General features: G+C 44.8%; 1 protein-coding gene across 1 annotated transcript in view; it reads right to left on the reverse strand.

Annotated features, from left to right (window-relative positions):
- LOC147701913 (cytosolic phospholipase A2 gamma-like) overlaps positions 1-13936 on the reverse strand; it is a 1137524-nt gene that overhangs the window by 563127 nt on the left and 560461 nt on the right. Inside the window, exon 8 of the mRNA XM_086930543.1 lies at positions 11895-11948. Coding sequence (XP_086786669.1) covers positions 11895-11948 — 54 coding nt within the window. The remainder of the gene's footprint in view (positions 1-11894; positions 11949-13936) is intronic.

The raw sequence follows: 13936 nt of genomic DNA on the forward strand, positions 1-13936 counted from the left end.
GCTACATGCAGCAGGAAGATGTAGAGCAGGATATCACGCAGGAAGAGGTGAAAAAGACTATTTTTGCCGTGAGTAAGGGAAAGCTGCAGGTCCCGATGGGCTTACAATAGAGCTCTTTAGATCTCTGGGCAAAGTGATAGTTCTGGTTTTAGCACAACTATTTATTGAGATCGTATCTGATGGCTTTAAGCTTCCAGGTTCTTGGGATGAAGCCACAATCATCCTGATTTTGAAACCCGGTAAGAATCCAGCGAGTTGCGGGTCTTGTAGGCCCATCTCGCTGTTGAACGCAGATTATAAAATCTTTTCTGGGCTTCTGGCCGTAGCAGGGCCTCGTGGCAGGTGACATCTTTCATTCTGATCAGAAGGGGTTTGTTAACACCTTCAGCGCGCCACGAATTTTCGCGCTGTGCTGAAGGTTCTAAAAAACGGGCGTGGTCGTGACGGAACGGTTCCGTCATAAGCACAGCCCAACCGGCGCTTATGACGGAACCACTCCGTCATGAGCGTCGAAGGGGTTAAAGGCAGGAACCTGTCAGACCTCACCTATGATTTCATAGGTGCAATAGATATCGCCTCTACTCACTCACTTCCTCTCGCAGCTATGACACTCAATGCCACTAAGGCTTTTGACAGGGTTAGTTGGGTTTACCTGTCAGCAGTCATGGAGAAATTTGATTTGGGCAGAAAGTTTTGTAGAGCTAGCTGGTTGATTTATCAAGAGCCGTCAGCCAGACTTTTGGTTAACGGCAACCTGACCGACCTTTTAATATAACTAAGGGAACTAGGCAGGGCTGCCCTCTTTCTCCTCTCCTCTTTGACCTATATATTAAGCCTTTTGCTCAACGGCTGTGAGAGGAGTCTAGCATTTCGCCTTTTAAGCACGGTGCTTAGGAGAGGAAGGTGACCTTGTATGCAGATGACATTCTGATTCTCTCTGCGGACCTTGCTACGACCTTCTATGCTGTAATCAGATTGGCACAGGACTTCGGGCAGGTATCGGGTTACGAGGTCAATGCAGGGAAAACTGAGGTCATGACATGGAATCTAGAGGGGCCCTAGCATCAGACCATGCGTAGTATGCGGTATCTGGGAATCAGAATAGTTCAGCACATTGCCAAGATTACAGAGGTTAATTTTGAGGCTGTCTGAAGGGAGTGCCAGAAACTGATGAAATATTGGGCCCATCTCCCTTTAACCATTCTTGGGAGGGTCAATTTGGTTAAGACGGTGGTACTCCCCAAGATAACCTTCATTTTTAATTCTATCCCCCTGCATTTTGACAAACCAGCTATTAACAAGTTCCAGCAGGCTATTAACTCTTTTGTCTAGGCATATAGGCACACTAGAATCGCCGGGAAGACACTGAGGCGAAGGAGGGAGAAGGGTGGACTTGCTTTCCTGATTTGCAATATTATGCATGGGCTTTCCAGTTGTTGCATTCTAGGATGCTTTTAAAAACTCCAGCAAGCACTGGGGTGGGGGCCATGTTCTTTGCAATGCTAAAGGGAGTTAGCCGATAGGAGGTTTCCTGTTTAAATTTGGAGAACCAACATTTTTCAAAAAGGTCAAGCTTAAAGTTCCCAAACTAAATTATGGCCTGTCCCTCAAGACACTCTTATTATTCAATTAGACTGCAGGATCTATGTAGGTGTGTGCATAATTATATCGCTACCCCTTTCCTATAATATCAGGGCTCTTAGTTCCTGCCCAAGTGTTACTCTTTGTCAAAGTACACACAAGGTAAAGTTAAAATTGCCAAACAACCATCACCCATACCACGAAAAAATGTGGAGAAAGAGAGTGGGCACCTCACGGTAGAACCGCCAATGGGGTTATCTGGCTAGCAATTACCAGTCTACCCACTTATCATCATAGGTAGCTCACTCTCAGCAAGGTGGAAAGAAAAAGATAAAGCCACACGGAAGACAAGGACAAACACCATGTAACAATCCTTATACTTCACAACAGACAGACAATGTGCTGAATGTTCATGCCACAGCGGGTAGCAAGTACCAATCGCTGTTCGGTGTACACATTCACCAGTAACCCCCGTAAGAAAAGAAAAAAGTGAATCTCACACACTAAAATTGCAGTGCTCACTGGCCACTCCTGTTTTATTCTGGGCTGTGAATGCTCCAAGCTAAAACAGACTCACATTAGACCAAGTTTCATGTGAGTCTCAGTCGCCGACATGTTTCGTTGCTGTATATTTTGCAACTTCATCAGGGCAGTTAGGGGTTCGCCACTTTTAAATTCCACTCGTCGCTTAATTGTAACCTGTGATGAATAAAATTGACAACAAAATAAAATAAAGAAATTGTGAGCCAAAAGGTCCTGACCTTCAGTAGCCCACCGGCCAGGTGAGATGTAGAGCATAAGTTAAAAGAATCAAAAGGTGTGGCGCTTAGATCGTTGACAGCATAATCACCTGGGGGTTGCGTCTCTACTGCACACCTGCTACCTCCCTCAGACGGACTTCTGTGTCATCAAAATCACGTGTCCTAATGGAAACCCGCTACAGTCTGGCCTTCTGTAGAAACATGTGCACAAGCATGTAAGTGAGGAAACGAATGAGGAACTCCCCCCATCCCACACTGCGGTGTGTGGCCAGAGGCTGCTCAACTCCCCCATTGCAATCTCTCTCCCCGTGAGCAGATTGCCTCTCACACCTACTATGAAATGTCATATACCATTCTCTTTGTACACCCCATTTCCAAGATCCCTTATTACAACTCAAACAATCCCTGCGGCCCTTTTTTATTGCACACATGTAATGCCAAGTTAAAACATTGGCCGCACCCACAAAAGTGTACACACCCAACCATCGGCATGTTCGCAGCTCACAGCAAAATGAACTTATCTCGTTAATGCCGGTATCTGTTTGAACACAATCGGAAAAAGAGTCTTTTACCCCAAGGCTTGCCCGTCTTACCCCTGCCGGTGAATACACGTTCGGTCACCCAGCCCCGGTATCTGTTTGAATCACAATCGGAAAGAGAGAATCTTTCACCCCAAAGCTTGCCCGTCTTACCCTTGCCGGTGAAAACACGTACGATAACTCAGCCCCAGCAAACCGTGTTGCCGCTTTGCCGGTTTATTTAGACACTGCTCCACCCCTAGTAACCCATATCACGTGCTGCCCCTTGTCACAAGGTCTGGTAAAGGACCGATACACGGATGAAAACTACAGCAGCCATCTTAGAGTGGACCAACTTCCACTACCCTCAACACTTGCAAACTTAAAAATCTCCAGGGCAGTGGCCAGATCAAGGGCCAGTCGCAAGCTCCTTGCCGGTCTTAACTACTTTTCTAACTTTGTCCCTCTTTGGGACTCACCAGGCACACCAGAGTGCCTAAAGGATAGGTTGGTGTTACCTCTTAGAGCAGCTGGTTTAAAGGTGTGGGGGGATTTGGCCCATTAGGGTTTTCTTATTTTATGGGCGTCACTCAGTGAAAGGGTTGGAGTGGGCCTTTCAAGGTTCAAGTACATTCAGCTGCAGAGCTGGGCCCAAACCCTGAAAACCCCCATAGGTAGCGGTAACATCTTGGAACATCAGTTAGTGGTAAGACCAGTTGGGGGGAAGGAGGTTTCTATCTGGTACTGGACCGTCAAGGAGACTGTAGACAGAGAATTTAAACTAGCCAAAGAATTGTGGGGGAATAATTACTAAATAAACAGTGGGAGTATTTGTGGCAAACCACATTTAAGATCTTATTCGCCATATAATGTAATGTAATGTAAAAGAAATGTATAGAGCGCACTGCAACCCATCGGGCATCCTGGCGCTAAAGAGGGAAAAACAGTAATAGGCAACTGTGATCTGACACCGCTAGAGGTTAGGGTCTAGGAAAGAGCCAAGTTTGTATTTAATTACGAAAGAGCAAAAGATCTTTCTCTGTCGCAGCTCCAAGGGTAGCTTGTTCCAAAGTCTTGCAGCAGTAACACTGAAAGCTTGACCCCCCAACTTAGCTCTTCTAGTCAGGGGTACTTTCACTCAATTAGCTGAAGAGGTCCGAATGCAGCGGGGAGGGGCATACCAGCAGAATTTACTCTGCAATGGCATGGGACCCAATCCTTGCAATGCCTCCTCTGCACTATAGGGAGCCAATGAGGAGGAGAAAAGACAGGGACGTGACAAAGCCAGCTTGGCTGCCATATTATGAATTCTCTGCAGACTACCAGTTAGAAACTTGGGAGACTCTAACAAAAGAGAATTACAGTAATCTAACCTGCGCAAAATCACGCTCCTAACTACCAAGGAGCGTGTTTGAGCAGGGAGCAGAGGGAGAATTTTCCAGGAATAAGCCAGAAGTCGGCCAGCAGGAAGTAAGGCACGCTCCCACTCTTAGTGCAAAGAATTTTAGTTTTATCTGCATTAAATTTCAGAGAGTTGTTTCTTAACCACTGGACCACATTCTGCATGCAGATATAAAAATTCTCCAATGGGGATGACGGTTTCCCTCCAGTGATAGAATCAACTAGGTGTCATCAGAATAGTTTACCACGCATATGCCAAAGGATTCAATAATATCCACCAGGGGATGCATATATACGTTAAAAAGAATGGGCATATTGCAGAGCCCTGTGGCACACCGTTGTGGATCTTGGAAAACTTTGACTGACAAGGGGGAGAGCCACGGCCTGGAATCTATCAGATAGATATGAATGGAGCCATTTCAATGCCTGACCAACTACCCCAACTCCTTCCAGCCGTTCCAAGAGGACCTTATGATTGACCGTGTTTATTGCGTCAAACAGATCTAATAGGATCAAGATGGCATGTTGACCCTTGTCTGCATGCAAACGAAGATCATCCAATACAGTCAGCAGTGCAGTCTCTGTCCTATGTCCTGGGCGAAATACAAACTGAACATCATCCAGTAGACCATTAGTCTCCAGAAACTGGGAGAGTGCCCTGCTCGCAAGGCTCTCAATGATCTTCACTGGGTATGAAAGAAGTGAAATAGGCCTGTAGTTTTTAAGACAGGCTGGATCCAGTGATGGCTTCTTCAATAAGGGGGAGACAACTGCTTGCTTCTAGCAGGAGGGAACCATTCCACTGTGCAAGGATTGATTGCACAGCTGTCTGCAAGGGGGAAACAGTTTCGCACCAAACGCTTCCCAGACCCTGTGTGGAAAAGGGTCTAAAGGTGACCCAGAGGAGACTCCAAGCGCAATTTGCTCAAACACCTCAGTGGAAAGAGTGTCAAAATCTTATTTTTAGTACAAGTCGTGTTGGCAATATTATTCAATGCCTTAAAAACACTTTTGGAGCTATTGGGGACCTTCAAAATTACATCTGCAAAGTACACGGCTTTAGTGGAGGCAATACTTTTCTCAAAGCTAGAAATGTTCTCTTTCCAGATAGATTTGTCTATAACAGAGTACCCCTTCCTCCGTTTCGAAAGACTGATGCACAACCCATGCACTCATCCAATTATGCAGGCACCTATTCCAGTACCTAGGCACTTATTCTGTCTTGTGTATTGGTTTCACCTTTGCACTGTGTGAAGTTAGCATGTGCTAGTTAGGATTTTAAACACCATATTTCCTTTTCTGCTACCTCTGCACACGACATATTTTTGTTATTATAGCTTTTCGCCTAGTTAGGTATTTTGCTTTACACGAGAATAACATGTTTGCTTATAGTATCAGCTTTGCTTGGTAAGCTATGTCTGTAAAGTGAGTGCCGAGGCCTTCAAGGTTGTTTCAACACAGCGCTTATTGTTTGGATTGATCAGCGCACAGAGTAGACATAATATGGATGCAGCTGTGGCCAACTAGGGTTTAGGCGCGATTAATAATGCACTGCGAAAGGCAGGAAACACACACTTGATGAATATCCGTATGCAGAGTGTTTGTGTAGGAGATGATGTGACCCATTCCTGCTGAACCCAAAGGTATGGGCCCGCCCTTTTAAAACCCAAAGAGACCTTCTGTAGATATAATATAATATACTAGCTAGGGTGGGTAAACTGAGGTTCTATTTAGAACTGTTTCCTTTAGCATTTTAAAATGCTTTCACCTTTTGTATTTTATGGAATAGTAACCATGCTGTTAACCTTGATCTTTATAATATGTTTGCTAGTATTAGCTAAGATACTGCGTTTGAGAACACTGCATTAGAAATAAACATTTCAAACTCACATGTGTCCTCATTGACTCCTCGTTCTGGATTGATATGTTAGTATAACGAAAGAGTGTTCATGTTTTCCACGTTTCCTGAGGTGTTCCAAGTCTATGTTCTGGGTTGTCTAAATCATTGGGGTTTTGTAAATACCAATGAGACACTGATTGCTAGTCTGGTAGGGTATTTTGGATACTAAGGTGAGTTTTGGCACATCCTAATTCACTGAGGATCTAACAGCCTGATTCATGAAGTAAAATTGCGCCCGCAATCGCTGCGAAAATGCAAATGCGGGCGCAATTTCCGTAATCGGCATTCAACATCAAAATAGCGAATTCGCAAACACATATTTGCGAATTCGCGAATATATTCGCAGAATCCCGGCAGGTGAGCATTAGCGAATCGGAAATAGCGGCACACCACGGATTCTGCGAAAATAATTGCGAAATCGCAATATAATCGCAATCGGTATTCAAGAAAAATCGCTATTAGCGAAAAACCCAAAAATCGCTATTAGCACCGCGCGAAATAAGGACAACTCAAAGCAGGTGGTAACCATGAAAGCCATGCAAAAAAAACATTCAAAAAACCGTTGTCCTATCACCAACAGGTACTGGCCTGACCAATCACACATAAGGACCATCATCAGCAGCAGCATTAGGAGTCCCACAATGCCAGGAATGTACATGGTGGTGAGGCGTCGCAGGCTAGAGCGATTAGCACGGAGGAGACGCAGGATCCAGGACAGGATATTCCGCCAGCGGGTCACCTTGCTGGGCCAAACCAGAGAGCAGATATATGCTAAATACAGGCTGAATGGGGAAATGATAATGCAGCTAATACAGGACCTTGACCCCCTGATGCAGCACCCAACAAGCCGTACCAATGCTGTGCCTACACATGTGCAGGTATTGTGTAGCCTGCACCTCCTGGCCTCCGGGAGTTTCCAGGGGATAGTAGCGGCTGCTGGGGGGATATCCCAGCCCACCATGTCACGCTGCCTCCACACTTTTGTTGACGCCATGCTCACCCAGCTACACCGTCACATCAAATTCCCCGCCAGCCAACAGGAATTGGACATGACCAAGCTACAATTCTACAATGTAGCCCATTTTCCACATGTGCTCGGATGTATAGACTGTACCCACATCGCCATCTGCCCACCAGCTGGCATGGAGTATATGTTCCGCAATAGAAAGTCCTACCACTCCCTCAACATCCAGATGGTCTGCAATGCTAAGACATACATCACTGACATTGTCGCACAGTACCCAGGGAGTACCCATGACTCCTTCATTTTCCGGCACAGCGGACTCCACACACGACTGGTCAGGGGAGAGTTTGGGGAAGGACACCTACTTGGTAAGTACACATTGTTGGAAATGTCACATTGCAAAGATGTAACAGCGCAGCACAGGCAATCACCATCTGCTCCTCTCATTCAGGTGACAGTGGCTACGCCCTCCGTGAATACCTCCTGACCCCATACCTCAACCCTGCTACACCCCAGCAATGGCGCTACAATATTGCACACATACGGACAAGGAATTGCATAGAAAGGACATTTGGCCTGCTCAAGAGCAGGTTCCGCATACTGCACAAGACATGTGGGGCCATGTATTACAGTCCTGAAAAGTGCTGCCGCATTGTGGCTGTCTGCGCAATACTACATAACATTGCAACCAAGCGCCGGATACCTGTTGACATCACTGGCAGTGAATCTGAGGGGGACAACCGGCCACCTGCACATGCGCGCCATGCACATGGGAAGAACCCAGCAGAAGGGCACAGACGTCGCAACCACATCACAGTGAACAGTTTCTAGTACAACCACTTCCATCACCCCACAAATCAACAATGCATGCTAAATGTAATGATGACACAACGCTAATGTGTGTAGCTAAATAAATGTATTTGTTCAACTCACAAAAATAAAAATAAGGTTCCAGTCCAAATAACTACAACAAACAGTATTACGCCATACTGCTGTGCATCACTACATGGCAGGCTTAACCTCAGCCTGTGCCATTGATTTACTGCAGTTCTCAGGAGCGCCTAGTGCGCTTTGCGCCATAGCGCCTCTGAGGGGCATCCTCCTCCGGGGCTTCAGGCAATGGGGTGGGCCTGGTGCTGCGGGTGTGTGGTGGGACCTGTGAGGCAGATTGAGAGCTGACGCTGGACGCCCCCTCACTCGCATCACCACCCCCCACAACAGATGGAATAGCTGGAGGGTGAAGAGCAATGACGGCCGTGGTGAGGGTCTCCAGCACCCTAGTCATGTCCTCGCTGCACTGTATGATTTGGTGCTGCAGGGTCAGGGAGCGCCGCGCCAACAGAGAAGTAGCATTCGCTGCTACGTAACTTGCCCTGCTGTAAGTGGCCAGCCGGATCATTAGTTGGCGGTGCTGCCGGCGTGCTCCACTGCGCTGTCTCGACATGGCAGCGGTGTTGGCCTCCATGGCTGCAGCCATGCGGGCCATTCCATCTCCCACACCTGCCATGGCTGCAGTCATGTTGTCCAATCGTTCTCCCACACCTGCCATGTCTGCCCTCATGCCTTCCATGTGGCCTGCAACAGAGGCCACATTGCGCCCTATCGGGTGCGCGGAGGGGCGGACTAGGTGAGAAGTCGCTCGTAATGCTGAAAAACTAATACGTTTTTGAGCTCTGCTGCCTCCCTTCAATCCCCGTGCAGCAAGCATTTCTCCACTGAGAAGTTTTTGCCATTTTTTGTAACCATACTTGGTTGCAATTCTTTTTACCCATTTAGAAAACTTGCTATCTAGGTTCTTGAGAGGGTTGCAGGTATGGCAGGGCGTTAGTGTACCCTGACCACCCAACTCCTTTCATTTTTTATGGTCCTGAAGAAAAACCGGTAACTCCCACCTATGGTTTGAAACATGTAGACCTATCACATACCTCAGATACACTAGGTCCTATTAAAGCCTTCATTGTATCTACACACACTATTTTAACATTGTCCAGTAGCCTTAGAATAAATAATATTAAGTCATACCAGGACAATTTTTAACCCACTGACCTTTTTTTCACATTCATCACTCACATACCCGCTCCACTGTATTTCAGGTGTCGCAGCACACCTTGACGGCACTCGGCTGTCAAGGTGGCCCCGATGATGAAGCATGTCACCGACCAGGTCGGTGAGTGAGGGGTTCCTTAAAAAACAAAGAAGGACTTCTTCTTCCAAATCAGGGTCTCATTCCACCAATACTGGCTGTTTAGCCTCATCTTTGGTGGTACTCCTTCTATTTGTTATATAGCTATTGAACCAGGGGACTGGGAGTACCCTTCCGTCCACTCAAGTGGATAAAATCCCTTTGCTCTCTATCTCTTGTTAAGTATATATTCGTTTTTTCAGACAGAAAGAACCATAAAAGCACATTAATCAATAATAATAAAAATTACACAGTAAAAACATGATATATAAGCATAAAATACCCAATTAATGAAAAATGTATTAATAACAACAATCACTGATAAGCAGGTGTAAAAATTACAGCGGTACTTCAACGGATTAACATTCCCTGCTGTTTCTAAGTCTTAGGGCAGATTTAAAACAAACAGTCACAAATAAAGTGCTATCAGGGTTTAGCAGTTGCAAGTAGTATAGGGCAGGTCTAACCTGGGTAAAATTCAGTTTTTTTAAGAGCGACTTTAAATAGAACCTCCGGGGTATATCATAAAAAGGACAAATGAATAAAAAGTGCACCAGATCCTGCAGAGACTCATTGTCGCAGGGCAAGGTGGTAGCACTTGGCCTCTATGAGAGCCCCTTGGAACGGCTAACATGGGATGGTAATAATTCAGGCGAAACCTGATCAACAAGTGCCGCTCAAAACCGACATCGACCAGGACAGATAAGGCTCCAATAAGGTGGTAGTTTTCAGCATAGCATGATTTCGGACACTGGGTTTTGCAGTAAAATCTATAAGAATTCACAGCAACACTTCTACACCGCCTCTGCATTAAAACTTTATGACTGCCTCAAGGCAGGCGTAAGGGTGATGCCGGCCCTTTAACATGGGGCTTGCCCCATGTGAAAGGAAGATTGCTGGAGTTGCCTCCCGCTTCCGACACAACTCCAGCAATGCACCACTTTTGCTCTGACAGATACGTCAGTAATACTCGCGTATCTGTCATTTCTTGCGACTTGATGCATCATACTGTAAATATGATGCATCATTGGGGTCGCAAGGAGGGCGCAATGGGAAGTGTTGCATGGCTGCTTTCACGTAGTGTTGCGCTACTGCTCATAAATTAGGCCCCATGACTATTGGAGCATAGGCTACTCCTCTCTATATAGAAATTGTCTGACATGCTCTTCACTACACTGGGAGTTGTCTCTGAATTCTTAATATCTGTCTTTATTCTACTACTTAGAAAGTGAGTTAGTTGTCAGGGTATGGTTTTTCAATGGGAATCTACCACCCACAGAAGTCACTGTTCATAGGATTTTGTTTGAGAAAGGAAAGGAGAGCAAAAATGACAACTTGTGGCTGTCATACATTTTAATGTTCATTGGGCATTGACGTATTTTGAAAATTCAACTGCAGGACATTTGAAAACATGTTTATTTAGTTATTTACTTTTGCATAGTTTGGCCAGTCACTCAAGGGGGGGAAGTAAGGGTTAGTAGTAAGCGAGTCGTCTGAAGGTTTATTAATTCTCCAAGAGAATGTAGGGGTCATGTCATAGGGTGACTGGACTTGTCAGTTAGGCAGCCATTTAAATCTAGGGCACAGTTAATCCTACAGCACGAGTGCTCCAGTGGAGCTGGCCTGCATTGATGACTGGGCACTGTGGAGCAGGATAAAATGGCTGTGATGCAGAGACAGGCAGTATGGACAACTGATGAAGAGCTGCCTGCCAAGTGGCCCATGGCAGTCGGGAGTGAAGATGTGGACAATGGTAAGTGAAACTGGAGAGGTCCTGAAGAAGCTCGTACTGGGGCAGATGAGAGTGAGTGCCCATCCGGCATCCAAAGGTATCCTTCCGAGGGGCCTGTGCAGAGAATAGGTCAGAGTGGCCAGAGCTGCAATGACAGAAGGCAACCTGGCCTAAATTGTGATGACAGCAGACAGGCCCAGGTGTTTGTATTATGAATAGTTATTCTTCTCATCCAAGGTCCCAGACCTGGCAGCAGTCATCAAACCTTATGATGATTATGGCTGTCAGATGCTGCACCAGGTCGATGCTTGGGGCATTTGGATCAGGTATGTGAATGGACATGTCAAAAGGTTGTTGAGCCTTCTGAAAGGAATGTCAGTGAGACATGACTTTCTTTGAATGAAGCACAACAGATAGAATGGGGACTGTGGGTGAGACATGCAGCTACACGCCGCCTGAAATGCCATTGTGTTTTTGTGAAAACACAGTAAGTGAACTAGATGGCTTATGTTTTCTGTTGGATTGTTTCAGTGGTTGACTGTCAAAGTTGATGACGGCTGTCTTCTTAATTTACACCCATGTAAACTAACTGAGGAGTTATTTGAGACTGCACCTCCACTTGGGCAAGTAAACATATGACTATGGACCATGGCCAATACTCATAATGATGCAGCCTACATACGATGCGGTGCATAAAGTAGATAGCGTTCCTGAAGCAAGTTCATGTTGCCTACAGCTGAAGGACTTGCCTGTCAGCACTATATTATGTGTTACACATCAGAAGGTTTTCTATACTGAAAAAGCAGCAAAAGTGGCCATACATTCTCAATATAACATAAAAAGTATAAACAATACCTGTGAGAAGGTTGAGTGTTTCTTGATTGCTTGCAATTGCACTTCCCCACAGCGCTAAAAGAAACATTGAAAATAGAAGATCAGGGAAGAATTTGCAAAGCCTTTGTGAAACAGGGAGAGCGCTTTACATATGCAAAAACCACAGTGTAGCACGTGTGTCTATAGTTGAGCTGAAGAGCGACATACACACACAGCAATATAGACAAACAATCATCCTGAGATCTGTGTACTTATTTCAATGTCTTGTTATTTCTTCGAATTTCTGTCTGTTAGAGGAGCCTTGATGAAGTGCTGTGTAGGAAACGACAGATTGTTGAGTAATAAGAATTCTTATGCTTAGTAACAGATCATGGTATTTGTTAGATATATGAGCAAGGTGAAATAGACTTAGCCTCGTAGCCTGAGTTGTGAAGCTTTCTGGTTAGGTGCCTGATGAGCTCTTACTGATTCACCAATAGCCACCAACCATAACTCTTGCATAAAAATCTATCTCTGGATGCCTAGTATGTGTTTACTTTTACTCACCTTTCTCACAATTGGGCATCTGGGCGAAAGAGAAAAAGACGGGTGAAGTCCAAGAAGGACACTACTTCTCAGTCCTACCAAGGTATCCAAAGATATTGGAATAAATGCCTCACTCACTTTAGTGAAACACACTTCATCATTGGGGCCTATCCACACCCTGGTATGATGGTAATACCAGTGTGAACTCAACCAAAAAGATGGGAGTTCTTAGATAATGTTTTGCTAGATAAGCAGGGATCCAGAAAAAGAGGGGAATGTTAGAAATAACTCACAGTATACTCCAAAGCATTCTTTATTTATGGGATGCTGGGTGTATGAAATAATTGACAGATTAAAGCTACTGAGGTTTAATCTCTAAACTAACCCAGATTTTTGTATGCTAACATGTATCGGCCTACACCAAGAGCCCAACCAGGTCTGGGGCCTTTATCAGGGCTAAAGTATGTATCCAAATAAATAAATCCAGGATTTGTAAAGTACGGTAAACCACATGTGAGGCTCTCAAGGTGATGAATTGTAGGCATTGGGAGATTATGTGATTTTTCCCAGAATCACAGGATGTTGAAACCGAGAATCAAACCTAGTTCCCACCAGCTATGAAGTTGGCAGCTCAGGCCATAATCACACATCATCTCCCTAAATACAATTCTTTACAATTACACATATGTGTAACAGTCTATTCAGCTATCTGCCCAAAACATCCTATCGTCTTATTCGCCTCTTTCCATGGACTCTGGGGCATATTATCAAGGACCGATGTTAAAATTATAGCCGTTTTATAGGCAGGAAACTGCCGATAAAACAGCGATAATGGGCTTGATAATACGCTCTTGTTAATTCCCATAGTAGCCCATGTTGTGGTGTTAACATGGGGGAAATGAAGATGGCCACATCAGATAGTTGATTGAAGAAGGTTTTATTCATTCAAGAAATAAAGTAAGGATGAAAGACGTCCTAGCCACACAGCTCACAGGAATAACTGACTTAACAACCTGTTGAGTCTAAACACTCCATTATAACATTCTGAACCAGAATTTAACAAGCACAAGTAAAAGCAAACTAAAGGATGAAAGAAGCATATATACATACAAATGAAATAAAGTAAGAAAGATATTACACACCCTTCCCCTATACGTAATTACTTCAAAACAAAATCATCAAGACATTTAGGAATTTTCTTTTCACGACAGCTCCTGCGCAAAACAGGGGTTTCAATTTTCATATCATCGTGTGTCTCAGGAATGGGTTTAGTCAGAACATTTTTGTATAAAGGTGCAATTTTACTTAAATTCCAAATGCGACCATCACTCAATTTAACATCATTCCCAAAACATTTCTTTACAACAAAAGGAGCAGAGTACTTAGATGAGCCACAGATTTTACTCTGTCTCCCACTTTAACACATGTACGTGATACAGCATTTCTTTGATCAAAATAAGCCTTCCTCTTTAACAACTTCAAATCCTTAGATTTCTTGTCATCATCAGATAGGCGCATATTTGGGGCTAAACTTGAAC

The sequence above is a fragment of the Lissotriton vulgaris genome, chromosome 7 (assembly GCF_964263255.1).
Source record: "Lissotriton vulgaris chromosome 7, aLisVul1.2, whole genome shotgun sequence".
Taxonomy (NCBI): Eukaryota; Metazoa; Chordata; class Amphibia; order Caudata; family Salamandridae; genus Lissotriton; species Lissotriton vulgaris.